The 27,712-nt window shown below is 43.1% G+C and overlaps 1 protein-coding gene and 1 long non-coding RNA gene across 2 annotated transcripts in view; one reads left to right on the plus strand and one right to left on the minus strand.

Annotated features, from left to right (window-relative positions):
- Pgm5 (phosphoglucomutase 5) overlaps positions 1–27,712 on the minus strand; it is a 159,980-nt gene that overhangs the window by 20,397 nt on the left and 111,871 nt on the right. Inside the window, exons 8-10 of the mRNA XM_038331263.1 lie at positions 25,751–25,886; positions 21,785–21,968; positions 3,365–3,499 (exon numbers count right to left, since the gene is read on the minus strand). Of these exons, the coding sequence (XP_038187191.1) occupies positions 3,365–3,499; positions 21,785–21,968; positions 25,751–25,886 (455 nt within the window). The remainder of the gene's footprint in view (positions 1–3,364; positions 3,500–21,784; positions 21,969–25,750; positions 25,887–27,712) is intronic.
- LOC119815089 lies at positions 1,500–5,961 on the plus strand. The gene is made up of 3 exons (XR_005285500.1): positions 1,500–1,562; positions 3,977–4,098; positions 5,738–5,961. It is a non-coding gene; the product is annotated as an uncharacterized LOC119815089 (long non-coding RNA).

Below are 27,712 nucleotides of genomic sequence, written 5' to 3' on the forward strand. Positions count from 1 at the left end.
TAGCTGGAGTAACCACATGCCCAGCTGAGAGGTGCCAACCACGCTGTAAGGATTAATAGATACTTTCACTCTCGAAAGTGCCCTGGCCTGTCCAGTCTCTCCATAGACAACAAAGAGTCTCTATAGTGTTTATTTCTGAACTATAAATTATTATATGAACTAAGAATGAAATGGCCAGTGGGCTTGGGTGATGCATGAATTAAACGTAAAAAGACTCCTGGCGCTAGATGCAACTCATCAAAAACACATCAGTTCATCAGTTTCAAGAGTATTGGCTCCTTCCCAAGACTGGAGTGGGCTGGGGTGTGGTTACATCTTGATTAGTCCCAAGTTGACCTTCATTCTCTGATAATCTAGCCCTTAATAAAACTTTCTTCCTTTTCCCTTTGGCTGTATTTTGTGCATTAGCTACTCCACCCATAGGCTCCTATGGACAGGGAGTGTCCAAAGTGAACATAATGAACACAACATTAATTTAGCAACCCGGCAGAGAAGCGGGATGGAAAGAATATAAAAACAACCTTACTGTTACCTGTAGGTAGCTATTAAATTCACAGGCAACCATTCACAAGTGAATTTAATCCATCTCGGTTTGACCCTTTCTACAAATTTCCACCAGCTGGCTCGAGAGCTCACTGGTGTCCTGATTGCCAGTAAAATGAAAGCAACAGTGTTTGAAAAACGATGTGAATTCTCAGCATCTGCCTTTGGGAAGGAAAGCTTCCTTCATATGCCATCGCTGGGGAAACACCTTCCCTCCTGGGGCCTTTCCCATGTCCTTCCTCTGCTCGCCACCAACTCATCGGTAAGTATGGAGAGAATATTTTAAAACAGTTTGTGTTGGTGACTTGGTTACTTGACATCAACTTAAACCAAATGGCATGATCACCCCTGCAAAAGGGCATGGCCCAGACTCTAGCTGTAGGGGCCGAGAGTAGAAAGTGAGTGCGCAGGTGTCCCGGTGGGATCGCTAGGCTAATTTGAACACTTCCTCCTTGTGGTCAGAAGTCTGAATGCTTAAAGCTGCCTTCCTCGTGTGCTTTAAATGTCTTGGAAAGAAACAATCCACGTGCAAAGTAAAATAGCCAGATATCAGTGTGGTATTTGAAGGGAACTCTGTCCTCATGCCAAATAACTAGATATAAGTGACTACAGCATTGGGGTGGGTGAAACATACAAAATTACCAACTAGAGCTGTAGACTAGAGAGTACTTTAACAGAGGTGTGTGTGTGTGTGTGTGTGTGTGTGTGTGTGTGTGTGCACGCGCGCGCGCGCACCCGCGCGCATGTGCAGGTGCACATATGCAGGAGGGTGTTCTCTGCAATCTAGGTGACAAAACCAAAGTACAATCTAAGAAAGTACAAACCAGCTCTTGCCTGTTAGGCCACTCATCAGTACTGACCCTTAGCTTGAATGTCACATCTTTATCTCTGTTAATAGCTAACCAAAGCTTCATCCTCTCGGGACTCTCAGGAGCAAACAGCAGTTCGTGGAGGAAGGCAACATTGCCCAAAACCTCCAGTGGAAGGGCCAAAATGGAGCTGAGCAGTGATTAATGTGGGTAAGCTACCTATGCCTCCCTCCCCTCTCCTCCCTTCTCCCTCCCTTTTCCTCTCTCTTCCTCCCTTCCCCTTTCCTTACGGGGCTAGAATTCTTTGAAATTTTGACTATTATATCATGATTGCAATGTATTATGCAATAGGGCTTCAGTTAGTGAGTAAAAGATATGTGCTATTTTAATCAGAAACTCTATTTTTGATACAGAACTTTTAGCTAGATCATATGCTAAAATAAATGTTCTGGGCCCCATCTAGTTGGGTTTAGGGAAGGACTTACTTGTATTAGAGAAGGAGAAAATGACCGGGATCCTAAGAGAAACATTAAGGAAGGGATTCCTCAGCCATTCAAACTGGCAAGCTAGTACACCAACAGGGTGGAAAAAAAATGCAGTAATGGGGACTAAAACAAGCACTATTTATGACTTATTTACCCACACAACCGTCTAAAAGCAGGCCCGTGGAGAACTTTTGGCTTCAAGGAAAACAATTTCCAAAAGTGCCATTTGCTTTCATGGACCACCTTGGAGAGACATTTGTATACAGAAGGCCTAATGGCCTGGATGAAGTCCAGCAAGAGAGGTAAATAAAAATAAGCAAGTGTCTTAACCACTTGTCCTGTGCAAATAGGGGAAAGAATGCTAAGGAAAAAAAACCAGTCTCAAGTCAGAGTGACTCAGAGCTGGGGAGGCCAGGAATATCATTCCTCGCCTAGCGCGGAGCTCCTGCCTTTCATCTCGGGTTTCAACACAAGTCTTAGAAGACAGTTTTATTCGGAAAGAGAATGTAAGTCTCCATCTAGTTCTTGCAGGGTTTGGTCCTATCTCGGGTGAAATGTGCTCACTAACAAGTTATTTTGGCAGAGCTTGGCCCATCTCTGCATGGAGAGCTCATGATCCTGAGAGGAAGGGCCAGGACTAAGTGTTGGTCATGGACTCTATCTACTCATGCCCTGGTGACCCTGAGAATGACTCCCAGGCACCTCTTTCCCCACCTGGGATGATCTTGTTCTCACAGACCTTTGAGTTGTGGAAGCAGGTAGAAGAATCCACAACGTGGTGATGACCAAGCTTGTTGAGAGTCTCCAGAGAAAAAACAGCATGAAGAAACTCTACTATCGACAGACAAAGGGATTGTCCCAGGTGACAGAACAGAGCTGGAAATGGTGAATAGCTGTCCAGTGAGAAACAGCCTGAATTTCTGCCCCTCTACTCTCCCAAAAAGATACACAGCTAATGTTTCACCCACAAAACCAGAACAAAGGGAAGTCACAAGAACACCTGACAGAATAGCATGAGGCACCCAACGGAGTGGGTTCTTTCTGTCTACTCAGTCAGTCTGTCTGCTGTGTTAATGGATACAGAAATACAGTGCTTTATGGCTAAAACATTTGTGAGTACTTCCTCAGTCTGACAGAGGAAGCCCAGAGTGGTACTTGTATGGTTACCTCAATGCCATGGTTCAATTCAGGGTTTTCCTCATTCCTAAAGGTTAGTAATTTATATGAGCACAATCAAGGGTCTAAGAAATTTGACTTTCTTATGTGTACAATATGCCTTTTCCTATTAAAACCTACGCTAAGCCACAGGACACTGAAGAGAGGCGAGTTATCTGGGTATCATCTTGGCCTGAATCATCCTGGATCCTGGAGAGAAGTTCTGCTTCAGACACTTCAAGGAGTGAATTGAATTTGTTTGAGGTCACACACAACTCGCCTCCCACTGAAGTTCTATCTCTTCCCGTCGAAGGCCCGCGGGAGCTCTAAGGGAAAACATGCAGTGCCAGGAGCAGAGCTCTGATGGTGTACCTGTGGTTCCTGATCGTGACCGCTGGGATCCCTCTCGTAGCTCTCTGCATACAGTCTGATGGTGGCCCGCACACCACTGGAGGAACTGAGCCGGAATATGAGCCGTGATGCATCTGAGAAAATGATCCTCAGGCCCTGAGACCAAGAACATCCAAAATGGCTCAGTGAGCAAGAGAACACACAGGCAGTGATACTCAATGCATGTTGCAGAAATCGGAATAGTTCTATACACCAAAGCCCATCATGGCCATGCCAATCTCTAGTTGGCTCTGGATGTTCACTCGAGCGCAACACTGCGGTAAACCCAAAAGCTACTTGAGGTTACCCATTTGTTTCTTGATTCTATATCTGCTGCTTTGTGGCTAATGTGGGCAGATGTTGAAGAGCCAAACTATGACCACATGCTCAGATTTTCTTGGTCTAGAGATATGAGAATTGGAAAAAACAGTGCATACAATAGAAATAGGATAGCATTCAATAAATGTTCTCAAATCCATGGTGTAATCCTTATAAATCTGAACATAACAGGCATTAAGCAAATTATCTATTGCAATAAGAAATACTCTGCTCCATCTTTCCCCACCCTACCCGTTTTTTTTTTTTTTTTTGCAGACTAAGTCTTGCCATGTCACCCAAGCTGACCCTGAACTCAAGACCCTGTTCCCACCTTACAAGAGCTGGTATCACAGGTGTACACCAAAATGCTAAGTAACTGCCCTTGTTTGAAGACTCAGGTAACCCCCATATAATTTTAAGCTTAGATTTACCCCTTCCCCATTATCATAGTAGTAGAACCCCATGACAAAATGCTCAGGGTTACCCCCTCATCCAGGCTGTGAGTGTTGATGAGAACAGCCTCATCATCTTCAAAGACCATTTCTTTCTCCCCTAGAAATGCTGGGCACCAGCTTGGGGGTCAGAACAGAGTTGGGGCCAGGCGAATTAAGTGCTACCCAATATTAAATCTGTTTTTAGCTTAGAACATCCCTGTTTTATGTAATGTTTCTCATTAGTGACAGGAATAGTCAAAATATGACCAGACTTTTATGACCATAAGATGTATTTGGACTTCTGATGGAAATACATTTTAGGGCAGCTAACAAAGTCTGATCAGTAAAGAATTAGGGATACCAGAGGGAGAAAAAAGAAGCCACAGAGTGTCTACCAGTCACCACTTCATAAAAAGTAGGTGTCTTAGGTGACCTCAGTGTCAAACATTTTCCCTACAAATTTATCATGGAAATGTCCCCGGCCTCCAGTCCTTCTGGCTATGAACCAACTGTTACTAAGGTCACACCGTTTCTGCTATGTGAATCTGAATGCCAGTTCCTTACCCCATCCCAGACCTGACCACGTCTGATACAAGAGGGTATATGATCCCATATGCATTGTTGTTTACTTTTTAAAGGTTTGTCCCAATTCCCAAACACAAAGCTTTTGCTTCTTTTAGAGTTGTTCAACACAAAGCAATGGGAATCAGCTCCCTTACTGGAAACCAACTACCAGTTTTTCACTGGGTTAACATATGAAAGTGACCTATGGAGTAAGTGCGCTGGGCTATGTCCTAGGTATATGAAGGTAAAGGTGCAATGCTTGTCCTTCATCAAAGAGGAGTCACCTCTTACAACCATCCGAAACTCATTTCCCAGCTAGCTACCTTTCGCCACCAGAGAGCTGAACATTCAACAAATCACAAATGGAGCAAACCAACGGTGAACATGGAGCTAAAGAATGCATTTCCTACGGTCCAGAAAACGCCTGCTGCAAAATAATGTTCACACCAATCACAGGCCACTGGTTGTACTGCACGCTACACACACAGGAGGCCATTAGTAATTAGTAGGAAGGAGGAGAGTTTGACTTGAAGAGGTGATATTGGAGTGAATGGCACGCATCTGCCTACTGAGAATAGCTTACCATCATCTCTCTTTCCTAGAACACCAACCCTAACAGCTTAATTGAGAATAAGTTGTTTGAGAAGCCATTACAGACGAACAGCATCAGAGTTCTCTGCTGCATGCCTTTTCAGACCTTCTCCACCACCACACTGCAATTTCACATCCATGTGTAATGTTAATATCCACTGTTGACTTCATTTAGAATTACCTAGGAGACACACTTCTGAGTATGCATCTGTAAGAGTGGTTCCAGAGATGATTCTCTGAGGAGGAAAGAGCCACTCTACATGTGTGTGTGGGGAGCACCATCCTATGGCTTTGATCCCAACTAGTTAAAATGCAAAAAAGGAGAAAGATATTGGATCAGCATCATTCCCTAGCAAGTAGCCTTGCAGGCCTGTTGCCACGCTTTCCCTACCGCGATGGACTGTATCTATAGCAACTGTGCTACAAAATTAATCCTCCCCCTCTTCAGTCATTTCTTCTCAGGTCTCTGGTTTTGGGGACAAGAAACAGAACTAATACACCACGTCTGATGAGGACCACTTGTACGTGTGAAGAGTTGGACTGGATTTCTCTGAGATCTGCATGTTCCTTCAGTGAACATAATGACTTTGCAGTCCACACGTGAGCCATGTTCTTTCCAGCATGAATCGTTATTACTATGAATAAAACAGTAAGGCCAAATTCACTATCAAACAAGACTTTCCAAGCTTATCATTCCTTAACGTCACCAAAAGAACAACAATAATATGCTTTTCCTTCATTTTTGTTTTTGTGGTTTTTAGGTAGGTTCAGAGGTTGGCAATAGACTAAGTTACCTATAGGTGAAAATTTTCAGGCCCTCTTTGTTTGTTTGTTTGTTTGTTTGTTTGTTTTGAACTCAAGTTTTATTGGGACACAATTATGCCTATTTAGTTAGAGACTGCCTATAGATATTTTTGCACTATAGTTTTAGAGATTAATAATCATGGCAGAGATCATCTAATGCATAAGACCTAAAATATTTATTATATAGTTCTCTACGAGAGTGTTTGTTGGACTCGGGTATAAACAATTACATCATGCACAGCCTGGAAGATTTACCCTTTAACCTTATAGCAGGAAACAGAAAATGTGGCTAGCTGCCGTATCAAAATTTCAGTAAGGAGAAATGACGGTGATGAAGATTATCATCACGGGATTCAACCCCGTCATTTTCCAGGGGTTCCAGTTCCAACTATAGATGCCTCTGGACTGTATTCGACGTGAATCTGCTGACTTCTGACCACCTATTCCTGCCCTAAGCAGATTTAACGAATGGAACTTTGGTTTGCCATTCTCGCTCTTAGTGCACGTGGCTGCACCACACTGTCTTCTACTGTCCACTTTCCCAGTCCTGTAGGAATACTGCCAAAGACGGTATGAAGCTAGAAGCGAGACATTCTCTCACAAGCCAAGGGTTTTGAAAGCCTTTCCTTCCCGGAGGAATTGGTCACCTTTTGCTTTCTGACAATAAACACTTTGTCACTAACCATATTTCCCTTCTCAATATGGCTGCCAGGACACCTAACACTCAACTTGAAGCTGAGCCCAAGTAGATCTCCATGACTCTTGAAGCTATGAGTTTTTCTTCTTCTGTCCTTGGCGCTCTAATTTATACATTCTCCAGCCTCAATTTCTGTTCCCTATTTACATTCTAACAGTTTCATTATGCATTTCTGCTGCCATAAATCCTCTCTCACAGACAAGGCCCAGAGCAAATGGATAAAACAAGTTCCCATGGCAACTTGACACTGAAGGGTCTGACCCACTGTGTTTTGTCTTTAGGTCATTCATTGGCTCCAAGAGGAAGAGCCACACACACCTTGTTCCACCTCCACTTTAGCTGCAGAGCCAGGACAACGCCAGGCGCAGAGTAGGCCCTCCAGAGACACTAGTTAATGTCACTGAACCTCAACACCTGGAATGAGCAATGCTAGGGACCTCACCAGGCAGTCCCAGGAGGATCTTGGGCCCTTTAGCTAAAGAAAAACAAAAGCATGCTCTTTGGGGTGAACTGGGCTGACGGCTCCACCTGAGCAGGTGGTTGTAGAAGACAATTATAGACTGAAATCCCCAGCATGTTACAAATGCATCAGCCTCCTACACTGCCTAGCCCATCCTTTAGTGCCACAACGCACTCAAACAAAGTAAGTTTGTCTAAAGCAATAAAAGTTGAGCCATGTAGCTCTCTAGCCACACAATTGCGAGCAGACTGCAAACTTTGCTGCACACTGGAATTAGCTGGAAGGGGAATTGTCCATACAAGACAACAGGGATAGGCCCTTGGTCCAGACAGGGTGATTGGATTTGTACGGGGAGTCCCTTGGGCACTGGGATTTAGTGGCTCCCTGGTGAAGTGAAGGGCCACTGCAACTGTCTTTTCAGTGAGTCTCCTTCCTCATGCTGCAGATGGCTGGATTGTGCTACATGTTAGTTTTAAGATTTTAGCATAATATTCTAAGGAAGTCCCAGAATAGTCATGAAGGAATCTATGACTCCTCTGTAACCTTAGTAGCTAGAACATCGGAATGACACCGCCGTGATAAAAGATAAACATACATAGGAGAGCGTGCTTGTCTCCTTCAGGAGATAGGGTAAATCATGGGGCTGGGTGGTACAAGAGTTGCTGCCTTAAACCTGCCTGCAGTGCCCTCCTCGGTGCTGCGAGCAGAGCTGGACCCACCCTAGATCTGTTGCAGTATCACCTACTGCATAGAGCTCTTTCCTCACAAATCCAGACACTACCATAGCCTTCCTCTCTCTCTCTCTCTCTCTCTCTCTCTCTCTCTCTCTCTCTTTTTCTCTTTTTCTCTCTCTCTCTTTCTTTCTTTCTTTCTTCTCTTTCTTTTCTCTCTCTTTCTCTCCTCTCCTCTCCTCTCCTCTCCTCTCCTCTCCTCTCCTCTCCTCTCCTCTCCTCTCCTCTTCTCTTTTCTCTTCTCTTAAATCCAGATTTACCCCTCTTTGATTTACTGTGCACAGGCAGTTTGGAGATGGTTCAGGAATAGCAACCAGATACACCCAGGCTAGAATTCTGGCTTGGCCACTCACTCAAGCTGGTGGTCTTAAGTAAGTCCTTTAAGCTCTCTAAGCCTTAGTTTCCTAACTTGGATGAAAAATAGAACAGCCTTGGTTATAGGGTGGCTGGGAGCATCCTTTCAGAAACAGTGTGAAAAGGGCTTTGGAAAGTATCATTCATCATAAAAGACTTGTGATCCTTCCTATGTTAAAGTTGAATGATTCTGAATATGATTTCCAAATAAGGCCTTCATGCTGGTACCTTATGATGCAATAGTGCATACTTGTTTATTTTTTATTATATTTTCTTAATATTGTATGTGTGGTGGTGGGGGTAGCACATGCCACAGAGCATACGTGGAGGCCAGAGGACAACTTTTAGGAGTCGGTTCTCTTCTTCTCCATGTGGGCGCTGGGGATTGAACTTAGATCATCAGGCTTGTTGGCAAGTCCTTGACCTGCTAAGCCATCTCCTGGGCCTTTGTAAAAATTAGGCAGATTAAGATTAGTTTTCAGAATGCTGCCTTCCTCTGAAGTCACTATTGGTTTTTTCAGTCTCCTGCCAATTATCTTTACTATGTTTGCTGCTGAAATGGATCCTTTAGCAATAAAATACCCCTTCCTTAATAGTCATCAGACACAAACCTGAAAGCCCTCGGATGCGATCCTGGCCATTTTCCTCTGCTTATGGAGAAGAAAGGAAATTGTCAAAACTGGCTCGGTGTTGAAACACAGTAAGAGTCTCTAGGTCTTTTGACTCCAGGGAAACTATCGGATGCTACCCCACATGAAAGTGCTCGTGTTCACGGATCACTTCTCATGATCTGACCAGTTCCTCCTGTTTTGTGTGCTCCTCTAAGCTGGCTGAGAGCCTTATGCAGAGTAAGTATCTGATAAATGTTTGACAAATGAATGTTGGAGGGGTTGTTGTTTGGGTTTTTTTTTTTTTTTTTAAAAAAACCCACATGTAAATCAAGGCAGAGAGATCTGCTAGTTGCTAAATCCACGCAGAGCTGCCAGATGTTAGCTTGGAGATTGTAGGACATGTTGCAGCCAGGCAGGAGGAGGAACTATGTATTACCAGCAACTGCTGGCAGCATCTGACTTGCTCAAATGCTGATGTGGGATGAATTCCAGGGGAAAACAGCATATGGCCCTGAAATCTGGTTCTGGTACAGCATCACATGTACAGTCTCATGTGGTTGGCTGCATGAGGCATGCGAACCTGGAGGCAGAACAACCTTGGAAGATACTCTGAGCCTAATGCAAATGTTATCTCCCACAGGAAATCCCGGCCATTTATCTGGAAAGTGTCAAGGTGAAAACATTGCCATGTAACATCTGAACCATATTTTGTAGAAGAAAGCACGCAGCCCATAGAGCAGGGGATTTGGATGGAACATACACAAAACTACATGGATTGCCTATTTTCCTCTATTTAAGTCACAGCATTAATTGGAAACATGAGTTCAAGAATGATTGAGTAAGGCTAGTCCATATAGGGCCTTTGCATGAGTTACAAAATGAGATCCCCTCTGGGTGGAAAAGGGAAACAAAAGCATCTCTCCTCTCGACTAACTTTGGACTTTGGCTTCATCTTCCTGATTAGGCTAGGGGTCTTTATACAGTGCACTGACCACACATCTACGCCCAGAGACACAGTCTCACTTAGGCTTTGTCTTAGTTACTTCTCTATTACTATGATAAAACACCATGGCCAAGTCAACTTAGGAAAAGGAAAGCTTTAGGTGGGGGACTCAAGGCTCCAGAGGGTTAGAGTATATGACAATCATGGCAGGAATCATGGCAGCAGGCAAGAAGGTTTGGAACTGAACAGTACCTGAGTGTTTGTATCTGGTCCACAAGCATGAAGCAGAGAGAGACAGAGACAGAGATGGAGGAAGAGGGAGGGGGAGAGAGAGTGGTCAGTAACAGGGAACAATGTGGGCTTCTGAAACCCAAAGCCCATCTCCAGTGACACACCTCCAACAAAGCCACGCCTTCTAGTCCCTCCCAAGCAGTTCCTTCACTACAGACCAAGCATTCAAATATATGAGCCTATGGGGGCCATGCTCATTCAGGATTTTGTTTTTAAAGAACCAACAAGCCCCTTTGGGTACAACAATTAGAACGAGTTAAAGAATTATCTAGGAAAAATCAAAGCCAAATCGTCCTTAGGTGGGTTTTCAAAGCACCTATCTAGCAAATGCAACCTTAAGCCATGAGAAGCTGCTTGGGTTTTCCTCATCAAAATCCCGACCATCAATTGTGGGCCAGTGGAAACAGATCACATACACCTATCCATTTCTTTTCTAGAATTATTGCTCGTCCCTGTTCACTCCACACCACACTGGCCCTGGGTCTGGGAGACTTTGGATTCAGAAATACTTCCTCCAGTCACAACATGTCCTCTCCTTCAGTTCCTGGGAGAATATTTGGCCTTTCCTTCTGTACTGTTTTCTGGTTTGGGTGACCCTCCTGAACATAAAGAGATATTAACATTTCAGTAAGAAGTTCCTGTTACTGAAGAACACTTAGATGTTCCTCACAGTTTAGAAGACAGCCCTAAATCTACCAACTTTTTCCAGGAGAGGTTAATTTGTTATAACTGAACTCTAGAAGCAGAAGGGGGCCTTCAAGCTACCAAGAAAGCATATTCGCATCACTCTATTTCCCTAGCAGTGACAAGTAGGCAATTATAAAGAACTAACTCTGTGTTTCGTCCTTGAAGGACAAATAGAAAAATTTCAGGAAAACTGCATACTAGAAAATATTTTTCTAATAGTTTCCAAGATGTCCTACCAAGAGGCATACTTAACATAGCAGATAGCTAAGTTGTCTTCCTTTGCCATGACTACAGTGTTGCAGAAGTGTTGAAGTCTAGAATTATAACTGTAGGTATCATAATACCCCATGAGATTGTCTAGAATGCATCTCGTGTCAAGAAAAATAAAACAGTCATGCAGTTACGTTCGGTTGAAGAAAGTCACAGAGCGTGATGCAATGATCTCACCTGAGCCAGCTCCTGCTTACTCTCCTGGGCGTGGATTAACCGTCATCTCCCTCTGAAGAGCTTTCTATAATCCTGATCTACATCCGTTCCTCCGATATGTACGCCCAACTACCTAACACTGTTCAGTCAATTCTGCAATAATTACAAGTTCAACATCAAGTTACCTCCCCAGCTAAATTGTAATTAAGCAGAGGGCAGGATTCTCAACTGCCCTGTTGGATTCTCAGGACCAGAAGGCTGAGCGGCATGCAGCAACTGTGTGGTAAACACTCATCCAATGGGTAAGAACATGAAAAAAAAATCAATTCAACTACCTTCTTCATATTTTCCTAAGTTAGGACAGGAATTCATATTTATCACAGGGATTGTTTTTCAACACCACACTAGACCTATTATGGTAACTACACACTTCTGTTCCTCCACACAGGAGGATTACTACATCTGAGTGCCAACTTTCAGACTTAAATAAACTTTATTGGTGGCTCATAAGTCCAACTGAATCATTTCCAATGCTCTGCTTCTAGATATGCAAACCACACTCCAGTAAATGGCACATGATAGAGCAATGGCTGGCTGTCACTGTCAGAGTCTCTCAGATGATGCATTGATAATGATGTGATTGAAGCTGACAGACAAAGCTGAAGATGGACCAGTTATCCCCGGAGAGAGAAGCTCTTGGCTTTGGAGTTCCAGCATCCTCAGTGAACACCATTCAGTGGCCCTTGCATGATGCAGTAGATGCTGGTGGCTCAGTAAACATCTCTAGATGGGGGTAGAGAGGATGATGGCACAGAGGGACAAAGTCCAGCACCACATTCCAGAACTGAAGTGTGTATTCCAGACTGCCAATTTATGTTCTTTATTGTTTCTAAATGCTGAAATTAAAAAGGATAGACCTAGTCCTTACGTGGTAAATAACAAATCTGAAAACAAGTACCCTTCACAGTAAGCTTTCTGTTGAGTGGACTTCTTTCTCTCAGGTTGAGGAAAACAGTCAATTGTTTTCATGCAGCCTGCTTAACTCAGAGCACTATCATGCCTACAGTGAGCCCAGAGTCACACGTGAGCAGACTGGATTTGGCTTTCCTTATTAGCTAGCCGGTACAGATTTATTTATGCCAATTCTTAAATATCAGCTGAACTGATAACTTGCAAATTATTTCATCACCGGTAGCATTTTCTGAATTTTGAGCCAGCCAAATGGAAATACAGACAATTTGGGTGGATGAGTAGAAAAAAAAAAGTCTCAGTTGCTTAAATTTTGTTCCTGAAGTATCAAGTTTTCTTATTTAAAAACAATTTTCTGATATAGGTTATAGTTCTGGGTTGAGGTGTCAATATGCCAGCTCTCAGTGTGTAATCACCTTTCCCAATGGCCCTTTGTTCACAGGACCAAGACTCCAGTTTTCCTACTGATATCATAGCTGTGGGCACTGAGTGGACAGGACTGAGGCTACAGGCAGAAGGGATGAGGCGATGGTAGGAGAGTGTCTTGGTACTAAATCATTCCTTGGGATGCTGGTGGTAAAAGGGGGAGACCCAGCACCAACAGTGCCCTGGATATCTGCACCCTTGAAGCAATACTCAGACCTCCAGGGCTTGCCAAACTTTCCCTCGTCTTATGACAGGGCATGCTGGGAACATCTTAAACTACTCAGTGATTTGATCAAACTGCTCTCCTACAAAAAATTGGCTTGGTTTCCCCACTCATATTTGAAGAAAGCAACATTAGTCACCCATGTGACTCAATTTTACCTGAGAGTAAACAGTGACAGACCCCCCTGCCCCAGAAGACCGTGGAAAAACTGCCGCAGTACCACGCCTTATCTAGCTGTGGTTTCTAAATCCAAGAGACTCTTGGTTCCGACTTGAATAAACAGCTGGCACCTTAAAATCAGCCTTAGCAAGTCCCATGAAGCCTGGAGACACACAGGATCCAGGAGGCCCTTGGAATTCAAAACGGGGTAGAAAGCTTCAGGGCTTCCTTCTTGCCTCTGGAGTGACCCTTGCAGGATTTCAGGCAGGGCAGCCTTCCCTAGATATTTCCACAGCCAAGGGGCTGGCTGGGACTTATCACTGCAATAGGATTTTCTCTTCAGTTTGGTTGGAAAAGCATTTCTACTTTATCTCTAGAGATGCCCGTGGAATGGCTCTTTTCCTGTTATCTGTTTCCTGACTCTGACCTCGAATTAAGGACAAAAAGGGAGGAATAAGCCGTCCTGAATCAGACGGCTGTGTTGGTTGGGGGAGGGGAGGGAGTATGTGAGTTGAATCACTGAGAGATGATTCAGACACCAGAGGCCTGCTCACATCCTCACAAGACATCCCGACAAGTCTACCTTTCCTTTGTTTTTCTTACTTTATGTGGCTCTCATCAAAAGCCCATCACAGGGTGTTCTTTTTGTTTCCTTTGTTACAGTGTCAAGGCAGCAAAATGCTCAATTAACCACTGCTACATCCCTGGTGGTCTTGAGGTTGCTTAAGTAAGCTTAGTTAATCATTTACTAACATTCCTTTTGTACCTCTGAATTCTTGAATTCACAGGTGTATTTCATTTTCCCAGTGACTATGTAATATAGCCATTTATTATTCTTATTTTCTCAGATAGGATATTATAGGGAGAGTAAATAAGATAATTCATCAAGAAGGTGGAAGATCATCTAATTGGATTTAAGGTCTACTCAATATAAGGGAGTCCATGCCTGGTAGTGTAAACTTAGCCAACTAACTGTGACTGGTGAGGTCATGGACCTTAAAGGAGAGCCGACTACTGCCAGCTTCCTAAGCCAGGTTAATGCCCAACGGCATTCTAAACACTTAGCCTTATACCCACAAGGGAGTATAGCCTTCACCCCGAATCAAAGACACTTCTGTTTGCAATAGACAGAAACCATTACAGAAACCCACAGCTGGTTGAAATGAAGAGAACAACAGACTGTGGGGTACCCATCTCCAGCTGATACCTCTAGAGCACAATCCCTACACCTAAGGCTCAGAAAATAGCACAAAGAGGGGGTGGAAAGACTGTGGATCGACACGTAGGATTAACATGCATCTTCTGTATGTCACAAGGTTGTACCCATGGAATCTTAACAATGTGGTCACCTTGACAAGATCTCTACAATAACAGCACCAGTCAACTTCTGAAAGTAGATAGAAAAATCCTACAAGGTCCCATCTTTGGAGGAAGAGCTACAGATCACTGATGGCTACAAGAGAATACTCAGCCTTCTCCAGGGCTCAGACTCTGAAAGGTTATCCAATCCCAAATGGTCAGCCCTAAATAATGTGCATATGAGCAAAACTAAGTGGACTCATTGTGCTTATTATGTTACACACACACAAACATATGCAACAATAATACTTAAAGAAGAGGAGGTCATGGATTTGGGGAATGGGGAGACATGAGACATGGGTGGAGTTGGATAGGGGAAAGAGTAGGGAAATGATATATAGTACTCAAGCATGAAAATGAAAAAAGTTTTAAAAAAAGGAGGCAGAAAGCTAGGCAGTTGACTCAGCAAGTTCAAGGTCATCCCTAGGATATAAAGTGAGTTCCAGGTGAGCTAAAGTGAGCTATAGTATGAGACTCTGTTTCAAAACAAATTTTTATTGGTTGATTTTGGTGAGACTGTGGAGAAAGATAATGTATTATTCATTGCTGGTAAGAGTGTAAGTTGGAACATGCACTATGGTCAAAGAAAACATTAAATCCAACAAATTCTTAACACAAAACATCCAGAAAATCTGGGACACTATGAAGACCAAACCTAAAAATAACAGGGGTAGAAGAAGGAGAAGAACTCCAACTCAAAGGCACCAAAAATATATTCAACAAAAATCATAGAAGAAAACTTTCCCAACCTAAAGGAGGATATCCTTATGAAGGGACAAGAAGTTTACAGAACAACAATAGACTGGAAAAAAAAAAGCCTCCTTCATCATATGACAATCAAAATGCAAAACATACAGAATAAAGAAAGAATATTAAGAGCTGCAAAGGAAAAAGAGGTCAAGTAACATATAAAAGTAGACCTAGCAGAATTACACCCAACTTCTCAATGGAAACCATAAAAGCCAGAAGGTCCTAGACAAACGTGCTGCAGACACTAAGAGACCACGGATGAAATCCCAGACTACTATACCCAGCAAAGCTTTCAATCACCATTGATAGAGAAAACAAGATAGTCAATGGCAAAAACAGATTTAAACAATATGTATCCATAAACCCAGCTCTACAGAAGGTACTAGAAGGAAAGCCCCAACCCAAGGAAGCTAACTGCACCCACAAAAACACAGGCAACTGATAACCCCCACCAGCATAACCCAAAGAAGGGAAACACACAAACACTACTACCAAAAAATAACTGGAATTAACAACCACTGATCATTAATATCTCTTAATAACGATTGACTCAATTCACCTATAAAAAGACACAGGCTAAGAGAATGGATACAAAAACAGAATCCAGCCTTCTGCTGTATACAAGAAACACACCTCAATCTCAAAGACAGACACTACCTTAGAGTAAAGGATTGGGAAAAGGTTTTCCAATCAAATGGACCTCAGAAACAAGCAGGTATAGCTATCCTAATATCAAATATCAATATGTAAAAGAAACATTACTAAAACTTAAATTGCATATCAAACCCCATACACTAGTAGTAGTAAACTTCAACACTCCACTCTCGCCAATGGACAGGTCAACCAGATAGGAACTTAACAAAGAAATAAGAGAACTAACAGATGTCATGAATCAAATGGACTTAACAGACATCTAGGAGAGAAGGGGAAGGGTGAGGAGAACTTGAGGAAATGGGATAATTGAGAAGGAGGAAGGACAGAAATGAGAGCAAGGAAAGAGATATCTTGATTGAGGGAGCCACTATATAGTTAGCAGAAACCTGGCTCTAGAAAAATTCCCAGGAATTCACAAGAATGACCCCACCTAAGACCCTAACCAATAGAGGAGAGGGAGGGCTGTTCTTGACTTGCCCTGTGGTCAGACTGATGAATATCTTTTTTGTTGTTGTTGTTGTAGGATTTATTTATTTATTTATTTATTTTTTTTATTTAATAAAAATTTCCGCCTCCTCCCCGCCTCCCATTTACCCCCCCCTCCTCCACTCTCCCTCCCTCTCCTGTCCGGAGAGCAGTAAGGGTTCCCTGCCCTATGGGAAGTCCAAGTTCCTCCCCCCTCCATCCAGGTCTAGGAAGGTGAGCAGACTGATGAATATCTTAAATATCACCATAGAACCTTCATCCAGCAACTGATGGAAACAGAGGCAGAGACTCGCATCTCAGTCACTGGACTGAGCTCCCAAAGTCCAGCTAAAAAGTGGGAGGAATGAGAATACAAGCAAAGAGGTCAAGACCATGATCACCCTCTGAAACAGTCTGCCTGAGCTAATGGGAGCTCACAAACCCCAGCCATACTGGGAAGGAACAAGCATAGAACCAAACTAGTCCCTCTGAATGTGGTTGACAGTTGCATGGCTGGGGCAGACTGAGGGGCCACTGGCAGTGGCACCAGGATTTATCCCTACTACTGGCTTTTTGGAAACCTATACTCTTGGAATGGATACCTTGCTCAGTCTAGACATAATAGGGAGGGCCTTGGACCTTCCCCAAAGTAATGGGTCTTACTCTCTCTGATGATTGGATGGGGATGGGGTGGGATGGTGTGTGGAAGGAATGGGAGGAAGGGAAGGAGTGGGAACTTGGATTGGTATTTTTAAAAAATCTAATAAATTTTAAAAAATAAAAACAAACAAGCTAGACAATCTCTGTATCAAATAAGTAGCATAACTTCTGTATAAAAGATATTTTTGAAAATTATGTATGATATCTACTTTTTTCTTCTAGTAAGTTGAATTTAGACCAAACAAGAGGTAACTAGGAACTGCCCACTACCATGGGATCATGCATATTCTGGATAAAGAAAGAGAACTAATATTTCACGAATGTGGATTAGCTACCATCCCCTGCACCAGAGCTCTATAGAACTTTTTCCCTCAAACATCCTCTATTATCACACATTCTGATTATCATCATCACTGCCTCTCAAGCTGAGGTTCAACCCAAAGTCAAAGATCTGGCTTGTGACAAAGACAGTCTTTAAATCTGTGTCTCTCTGATCTCAAATAATAGGGTGCTGAAGAGGAATAGGATGCAAAGAGGACCATAGTAAGATGCATCCAATTGCTAAAGGGGAATAGGATGCCAAAGAGGACCATGGTAAGATGCATACAACAGCTGAAGAGGAATAGGATGCCAAAGAGGATTACATATTGCTGAGGAGAAATAAGATGCTGAAGAGGACAGTGAGCTGCTTTCTATAGCACATTCTTCATAGTTGCAGAATTATCTTTGTGTTTTGAATACTGCTGTTTTTCCTTACGATTATAATTAAATTGCCTTTTTTAAAGGCAAAGTCTCATTATATGGTCTAGCTTGCTTGAACTCAGAATCATGATCCTCCGTTTCCTGAGTGCCAAGATTGTGTATGCATGTGTGTATGTGTGTGGGGGCGGGGGAGAAAGAAAGAGAGAAAAAGAAACCATGCTTAGCTCTGCTTCTATCTTAATTTTAAAAGAATCCACAGTTTAGTATATTGTTTTAAAACAACAGTATTTAAAACTCAAAAAGACAGTAATAAATATTAGCAAAGGTGTGGGAAGCTGGGCCCCTCACATACTGCTGGCAAGAATATAAAGTGGTGCCGGGCGGTGGTGGCGCACGCCTTTAATCCCAGCACTCGGGAGGCAGAGGCAGGCGGATCTCTGTGAGTTCGAGACCAGCCTGGTCTACAAGAGCTAGTTCCAGGACAGGCTCTAAAGCTGTAGAGAAACCCTGTCTCGAAAAACCAAAAAAAAAAAAAAAAAAAAAAAAAAAGAATATAAAGTGGTAGAACTGGATTTGAGGACTAGATGGCAGTTTCTTTAAGGTTTAGCCCAACAGCCCACTCTTCTCGTATACCAAGAGTGATGCAACCCATGCCCGTACAACTGCATGTGAACATCCCTACCAGGTTCATTACAACAGTCGAAAAGGGAAAAACTGCACCACTAAAAGGAAATCCATCACTGGACAAATGGAAAACAAAATGTGGCATCCACACCACAGAGCACAACTCAGTCAGTTAAAAAGGGGGTGAAGCTGTGGTGGCACACACCTTTAATCCCAGCGCTTGGGAGGCAGAGGCAGGTGGATCTCTGAGAGATCCAGTCCAGCCTGATCTACAAGAGCTAGTTCCAAGAAGGCTCCAAAGCTACAGAGAAACGCTGTCTCTAAAAACACTGAAAAAGAAAAAATAAGAGATAAAGTATTGGTGTACAGTACAATATGGAAGGCCACGGAAATAGTAGACTAAGTGTGAATAGAGAGTCAGATCACCAAGAGCACACATGATTCCACTTAGAGGCAATGCCCAGAATAGACAAATAGATGTAGGTCATTGATGCCAGGACCTGGAGGCTGGAAGGGAAATTGCACCTAAAATGAGCAAGGTCTCACTGTGGGGTGATGAAAATGTTTTAAAATTTAATGAGATGGTGACTGCATTACTTTGTCAATGTAAAAACCATTCATTGAAATCTGCACTTTAAATGAGCTAATTGTATAGTGTGTAGATTATATATGACCATAAAGCCATAATATATTTATGTTTGGAAAACTGTATAACGAACAAGTGCACAAAACCCCCCAAATTGTCTATTTTGTAGACGCAGTAACTATCTACTTAGTGAGAACACCAAAGAACTTCATGACTATTTTGAAGTCATACTAGGTCATTTAAACCCAAGTATGTCTCTTAGGTGTCTGATACTTAGAAAGTATGCTGATTTTGCATAACAGCACCTGAAGTGTGCCTTGGACTGAACTATCCTTGAGTTGAATATTAGTGTCTGCTGATAAGCCAAAAGGTTGTTTTGCTGAGTCCCACTTACACAGCACCCACCAGAACACATTGTGTTAAAAGAGTCACAATGCATGAGTTTAGTGTCCCTGATCACCCTCACTAAACCAAACCCAGGCCTGTAGAAAAGCTCCAAGGGGGCTCACAGCTGCCCTTAAATGAAGCTGTCACTCACGAGGCTCTGATATGAGAGTAAAGGAGATAGTCTTTTCTTCTACTTTATGAGGAAATTTCCAAGAGCAGGTCCCGGCAACACTGATTTATTTATAACGACATTTGAGTTTAGGTGGAACAGTGTAGAAAGGAAAACATTACTATATTCCAGAGTTCAAATGAAAACCGCCCACTGTGGTTATGGAGGGAATGGGGAGTGGAATAAGCCCACATCAGAATATGAGATCCGGCTGAAAAAAATGGCCTGATGTAACTGATTACAGAGTATCTAAGAAGATGGCATCCAAATACTGAATACCTCGGGAAAGAAATAAGGCAGAGAAAGTTGTATCAAAGAGCAAATCGATTAGTTCAACAGCTAAACTTCCCTTGATGAGACAACATCATTAGTGTAGCTGTATCTAGACCAGTACCCACAAAAGATGATCCTATGCTTTCTCCAGGGACCAGAAACCTCATAGTACTTTGGATAAGATGGGGCTAGGAAATTCAGGGTGTTAGAGCTGGAGACCAGAAATATATACTTTAGGAAGTATATATTTCAAGTCTCTTGAATCTTATGACAAAAAAACAAAGTGAGCCTTGGGCATGGGGAAGGCTGGTCCAGATGGAAAGGGAAACGAAACTGGAAACTATGTGTTCAGGACACAGGAACTCAAAGATGCCAGTGAGCATCCATTTCCCATAGCCACTGACGGCTGTTATTTCAGAGTAAGGCCATAGGCGACAACTATCCTTGGTGAAACCAAGAGCCACAGAAGCGTGTGGGGTGCTCCCTAGCAAAAAGAAAACTAGTGTTTGCCTACCTTAGAAGAAAGCTTATACTTTTTTCTATCTTATTTTGTTTCATTTCTGAAGCAGTTATGTGCAATGGGTATTCTATGGATGGAGAAGAAAGTATGGGCCTAAGAAATGAAGAAACTTCCCTGCAGTCCCACACAGCAAGGGGCACGATTCCATTCTGCCTTCTAGATCCTGACTGCTTGCTTGCTTACTTTTGCCTTTCTCAGCTGACCTTAAGGACTTCTAGAATGAAGGACTGCTTGTTTTCACTATTTGTTTGTTTAAAAAATTTGAGGCAAGGTTTCTCTGTATAGTCCCGGCTGTCCTGGAACTCACTCTGTTTACCAGGCTGGCTTCAAACTCAGAGATCCACCTGCCTCTCTCTCTCAAGTGCTGGGATTAAAGGCATATTCCACCAATGCCTGGTGCTTGTTTTCATTTTTAATGCATATGAGTGTTTTGCCGACCTATATGTCTGTGCATCATATGTATGTCTGGTGCCCATAGAAACCAGAAAGGGCATCAGAGCCACTGAAACTAGAGTTTCAGATGGCTGTGAGCTGCCACATGGGTGCTTGTTACTGAACCTGATCCTCTGTACTAGCAAATACTCTTAACTGCCGAGACACCTCTCCAGCCCAAAGAATTGATATTTTGATGGAGAGTTAAAAATAACTATAAAACTAAGCCAACTGGAGGGAGTCCCAAGAGAATAAAGAATGCACCAGGGTTTGGAATATCCACAGTGCTGGGACTTTCATATCCAAGATGACAGGGGAAATACTAGTTAAATTAGGACAGCGCATCTTATCTAGCCCCTGCAGCACCTGCCTTTACTGTTTTCACTTATAAAGGATGCATAAAGAGATAGGAACGTGGAGGTCGAGGAACTGAGCCGCTCTTAACATTACTCGGGTTGTATTACGTACTCTGTAAATGTACATGTCTGGGATTACTCCCAGAGGGGTCAATACGTGCCTTTGCCAACAAGACCGAGAGGAGAAAGAATCATTACAGAGACATCCAACTTTTCCCACACAATTCACAACCACAGGAACATAATGGAAGCTGCAGTTGGCTTCGCTACTTGCTGGAGATTAGCATCCATCCATGAATCTTCTGGAGATTTCTGGGCAAACTTTCCAACTATCCTCTCCCTCCCAGAGACACTGAACTTATCTAAGCCCTTACAGTTCCTTGATGACATAACGCAATAAAAGATGAAGTCCCCCATACGCTGGGAGATTCCAATGACAGGGATGTTTCGCTCTATCCATGTCTCTGAATTTATCACCAAGAACAGCCACCACATAGAAGCATCTGTGGGCTGCTACCATTAAGGAAGGAAATGCGTGGCCTATTCCACTTTGAGGGCTTGGTTCGTCAGTTAGAACGTATACAGGTGTAAACAACACGGGACCAAGAGGCCCAGGTTCTAATCTAATCCTTAGGGGCTTCCTCTTCCTAGATGGCGAACTCTGCTTTCAAAGTGAAGAGCACAGGGAAGACGAGCCCTAAAGATCTCTCCAGCTCTGCATACTTTGCCGACCAGCTTTGCCCTATCCACTTATTTCTGTGATTGCCCAGCAAGTACCTGTTTCTTGGTCACGGTGCCATCCACAGGGTCCACATACTCAAAGCTGTCTGTCTTTGCGACGCTGTAAATGTGGCTCCCCACAGCAAACTGTTGGCCGATGAAGGACTTGTCTGTAACCAGGGCCTCCAGGTCCCTCATGATGTAGTATGTTGCCTTGGGCTCCAGCCCCTCATAGTCAAACCTGCGGGGGAAGAAGGCAGAACACAGAAATCACAAAACCCAGTCAGAGAACCAACAGTTGGGCGGACTCCTCATGGTCCTGATTCCAGGAAAGGAAACAGAAAAGCATGTTTGAGGAGTCTCACTTTCTCCTCGCAGCCTTATAATGCAGTCTCCGCATGGGGGCCAGGGCAAACTCCAATTATGTTGCTCCTTTCTTATAAGCCCCTCCCCAAACTCCTGTCATGTTGACAACGAAACCCCAAGCACAGACTATCACACACTATGCGATCCAACCCTGTCTGCCCTACCTGGCTTGATCTGAATGAACTTTGTCCCTCTTTGCACTTTAGCTCACTTGTTTGAGCCACCATGGCCTCCACTTCAGTCCCTGGTGACCCCCTCAGCCACTCCTGACCCTCTGTTCTTGCTGCTTGTCCCCTCCATCTTGTACATTCTCCGGTTTCTTTGTATCTGGTATACTCAAAGCGCAGACTCATTCTTTTCTTCCAGTCTTCAGGTCTCCCGAATTCTCGAGTATTCATCCATCTGAGTAGTATCCCCTGCTCCCCTGCCTGTCACCACCTGTACATCTTCTTTTGCCCTGTCTTATGGATTCCCTCTGGCATGTTTTGCATTTGCTTACTTCAAGTCTGCCCTTGCTCTAGGGCACAGACCTTAGTTCTCCTATTCTCCGCTGTTTCTGGAGCACAGGACGTGCTCTATGTGTAGTCTGGGATGAGGAAGCAATGCGGAGGTGGGGGGGAGATCAAAGAGGAAGAAAGTGAATTGAGCTATAAAAAAAATCCCTGGAACCTTGAAAGAAACGTCATAATTGTTCCATTTAGAAAGTCTTCCTACCCACAAACATCAAATATAATAGTAGGGCTGGGATGTTGATCAAAAGTGGAGGGGGCGGGATACTAAAAATTATCCCTGCCCTGTTTATTTTGGAGTTTGAAATAAGATGATGCATACCACACAGTTGACAAAATGCTAGACATCAGAGCTTTTAAAAAGTATCTGTTCATTGGTTTGTTTGGTTTTTTTCTCCTTTCTCCACTAATGTAAAGAGATTGTCTCTCCGAACATCAGATAATCATCTCCAAATTCGACTGGGGCAACACAGAGGGGATGGTTATTTACAAAGGGAGCCAGAGAAGGAGCTCTGAGCCCAGGTGGCCTCAGAAGGACGTCACATCTGGGCTTTCTGCAGACAGAGAATGCTCAGGGCAAGCTGCAAGATAGAAGCCCTGAACAGTCGCTAGGACGACTCTACCAACTGGAGAGGCCAAAAGACAGCACCACATCCTGCGCATCCTTTCTTCCCCCTACTTCAGCACCAAGATAACAGGAAAGCCCTTAGAACACTGTCAATGTGTTCAGACATAGGATTCTTATTAGAGACAGATACTCTGGGTGGAAGTGGGAGTCGGGGAGAGGAGGGAAGATTGACGAGCCAGGCATGGAGGCTCTTGTTTGTAATCCCCACACTCAGGAGGCTCAGGCAAGAGAATTAAAAACGAGTTCAAGACCAGCCTAGCTCCATAGTAAGATTCTATCAATAGATAGATAGATAGATAGATAGATAGATAGATAGATAGATAGATAGATAGATAGATGATAGATAGATAGATGGTAGATAGATAGATATAGATATAGATAGATAGATAGATGATAGATAGATAGAAGATAGATAGATAGATAGATAGATAGATAGATAGATAGATAGATAGATAGATAGATAGGACAAAGACAAGCAGAAAGTTGCAGAAAGACAGACAAGACAGGATAATGCTGGGAGCAAAATTCAAAACTTGAGAACATTCACTGAAAAAGACCATGCTGAGTTTAAAGCTGAGATCACGTACAAGTGCCAGACTTAGTGGGTTTGTTTTTTCACACAAGTAACTCCTGAAGCTACCCTCCCTTCTCCTTTTTCCCCTCTACATCAAGCTGGCCCTGCAAACCTCCACTGCCAGCACCACATTTGCAAGGGTTATAACCTCTAAGTGGAGACTTGCTTCTGGGGTTTACCCAGGCAAAGAAAATTGAGAGACTTCCCTTAGCTGCAATGCTAGTCTCAGTATCAGCGACTCTGAAACTGTTTTATTGTTTCCTCCCTGCCAAGAAAGCTGTCTGCTAGAAATCACTCATTTCCAAAACCCCTCCCCACAATCGGCCATTTGCTGGGATTGCAGGAGTCTGGTCTTCACTGTACCTGCCCCCATCCCCTTCTTCTCTGTGATTTTTTTCTGAACAGAAATTTGTAATACAGTTGAATGTCCTGCAAGAAATTAAATCTCCATTGCATAGTATTCTCTAATATGGTATTGTTATGAAAAAAAGCAGTTAACATTACAAGCTCTTGGCCACAAAACTTGAAGTATATTATAAATACCCTCATCATCGCACCGTTTCTTCACAACACTGGCAGGAACCTAAACAGTCATTCCACAAATTACAAGGTGCACATCTCTGACTCAGAGTAACCACTCAGCTAGCTAGCGAGAACAAAATATTTTTATCAGGTTGGAATCTTTATAAGATCCTCATGCAACAGAAGAAATTCATGTGCCAACTAATTTTTGGATATAAATTAAGCAAATATATAAATCAAAACCCCCTAAGAATTAGGGGTGTGTGAGCCATGTTAGAAATATTGATGAGCAAAACAAGATCCCACCTGCCTTGAGAATTTGTTTTATGGCTCAATGTATAATATGCTAGTTTATTTATTTTTCACATTCCCAGTCTTCTTGACTAACCAGGAATCAAAGCTATTATGGCTGTTGTCTCTATTTCCCAGAACATTGCAGTCCCTTAGAGTTTAATAAAAACCCCTTGCAGCCTTGCTTATCCTCTGATATTTATCTAAGTAGATGCTTCTTGAAAGAAGAAACAGTCGCCATATAAGGGAAAAGACTAAAGCACTTTGTCCCTCAAGCTCTCGAAACTCAGCTAAATACCCAAAGCTGGTAACGACACACAAGCAAAACAGTGTCTTTAACACAGAGTCTGTGGCTCCCAAAAGTCTCCTCTTCCCACACATAGTTACCCATAGTCAACAACTGTTTCTATCACCCTATCCCCTAAGCCTGGCATGGTAGTGGGTACACACACTTGGCACACACCTAGGTGCCATAACCTTGGAATGTTCTTTCTTATTTCGACAACAGGAAAGGGACAGACCAGCAACCCTGAGTTCCGGCCCACCAGACTTCCATCTGCCTCCTTCAGAGATAATAATATTTCCCTTCCCTGTGTCTCTTTTCAGCAAGATAAGCCTTGAGCGAAAACCTAGGGCTGCTGAGCCATGTGGGCCATGCAAAGGGTCTCGGTTCAGCCATGTCAGAGCCCTTCCGACCATTAGTGTGGAGGTTAGATCCAGGGTGGGAGAAGATTCCAAAAACATCAAATTGTGGGCTTTTGTGTCTGACCACTCCTTTAAAAAAATCCATATAGAACAAATAAGAAATGTGTTTGCTTTGACTATGGGCTCACAGCTCCCAAGGATCAGAAGGAATTTCTCAAAACTCTGCATTTTGATAACCTCTTGGCATGACTACCTACTTGCTGCCTTCTCGTTTGAAGAAAAGATTGGGAGGAATGTCACCAGGGCAAGTAAAATCTGTCATTTCGGTGTAGTAGCCTTGACACTACTCCCAAACAGCCAACCCCAGCCTTCCAGTTCCTCAGATGTTTCTACAAGATGCTTTCTTCTTCAATTCTAGCCCATCAGTTTTAGAAAACATCTCTAAGAGTAGTTCTCAAGACACATGCAGAGACCCTGCCCGTTCTCACCTGCAGTAGTAGTGGCGGCCATATTTGGCCCAATGATCCCTAACGATTTCCTCCACGCCCTGCTTCCGGGCAGCGATAATGGACAGCCAGACCAAGACAGCCCAGAGGCCATCTTTCTCTCGGAGGTGATCAGATCCTAAGGCAAAAAGAGAGATTCTGTTGAGAGTTCTCTCCTGGAGAAAAGCAAAGGTGACGAGACCCTTTAGCAGCTTGGAGTTGTACTGAAATGGCTGTATATTTTCACCCACTGTGCAGAGTTGGAATGTTATAATATAAAATAACAACAAATGTATAATAAACTCCTAAAATTGTTGAAGGAATTGAAGACCCCAGATGACATAATATCATCACATAGTCATGCTTTTCCTCAGTAAATACTTGACAGCTCCTACATCGCCTAAGCATTTTTCTAGATCATGGCAAAAAAAAAAAAAAAAAAAAAAAAGTGAGCAAGAAAGTCCTTTACTTAAAGTCTGAATTCAACTATATGGAAGCAGGTAAGACAAAAGCAGACAGAAGAATATCATGCATCAAATCAGGACAAATGCTTTGAAGAAATTAGAGTAGGTGCTGGCATCACGGGGCAAAAATAAAGGCTGCAGTCAGCACAAAAGACACCTTCTTCTGTAACCTATGAATGGGGATTTACTTGGCGGAAATGGTCCTTGCAGGTGTAACTGAGTTGAGGATCTTGAAATAAAGTCATCCTGGAACATCCAGTTGAATAACCAATGACAGTGTTCTTAAAACCAAAGACACGGAGAAGGAGAAGGAGAGCCACAGGCTACATAGACACCGAGCCTGGAATTATACTGCTATGAGCTCAGACGTACACAGAGGCGCTTGAAACGGAAGAAGCAAGAAGGGATGTCGCACGCTAGTCCTCAGTTGGCGCACAGCTCTGGCAGCGCCTTCCTGCTGTTTGCCTCCGGTGCTCTGGAACTAAAGAGAGCCCATTTATGCCCTTCAACCCACCCGGCTCATGCGGAACCATTATGGCAACCGTGGAGACTTAGGCAGCGGTGAGGGTCAGGTTCGGGGAGCTGATCACACCCGAGAATTTCATCAGGAAGATGAAATGTACTCGGGCATCTAGAGGAGAAGCAGCCAAGCCAAAGGACAGCAAACTCAAAGTCCCAGAGGCAGGGATGACTGAAAAGCTGAGTGCTGGAGCTATTGATGCGGAAAAGAGAACACTTCTCACTGTGGCCCTCATACAAATCACTCGCACAGCTGGATGGGAGTTCCCTGTGCCACGTAGCCCCAGGGGTTTGTGTTGCAGAGGCACTGAACATCTGTCTCTTGGCCAGCTGCAAGCGTTCTCGGAAGGAGACAAAGCTCTGTCTCTAAAAGAATGTGTTGCAGTGTGAGAAAAGCGTGAGGAAGGCTTCGGAACGAGGAGCCCAGCAAACCTCTGCTGCTTGCCGGGTCTGAAATGCCATTTGGAAGTTACTAGACCCTGTCAGGTGGTGGTGGTGCACACCATTAATCTCAGCACTCAGAAGGCAAAGGCAAGTGAATCTCTGGTCTGTAGAGTGAGTTCCAGGATGGCCAGGGCTACACAGAGAAACCCTGTCTCAAAAAACCAAACCAAAGCAACAAAAATAAAAATATATAAAAAACAATAAAACCGTAAAAACAAAAATAATAAAAAAATTAGAATTAAATTTTTTAAAAGATAAAAAAACAGTAAAATAAAATAAAATAATCCTTCCAAGCCTCAATTTCTCATCAGTAATAGAAACCCTGCCTCAAAAAACAAAGCAACAAAAAAAGATTTAAAAAAATAAAAAAATAAAAAAGATTTAAAAAAAACAATAAAAAATAAAATAACCCTTCCAAGCCTCAATTTCTAATCTGTAATATGAAACCTGTAATACTATCACCAATCCTGTGATCCTGTAACAATTAATAAAGTTCAAAGGGCAGGCACTATGATGATGATGCTTGTCTGTATTCCCA

The sequence above is a fragment of the Arvicola amphibius genome, chromosome 1 (assembly GCF_903992535.2).
Source record: "Arvicola amphibius chromosome 1, mArvAmp1.2, whole genome shotgun sequence".
Taxonomy (NCBI): domain Eukaryota; kingdom Metazoa; phylum Chordata; class Mammalia; order Rodentia; family Cricetidae; genus Arvicola; species Arvicola amphibius.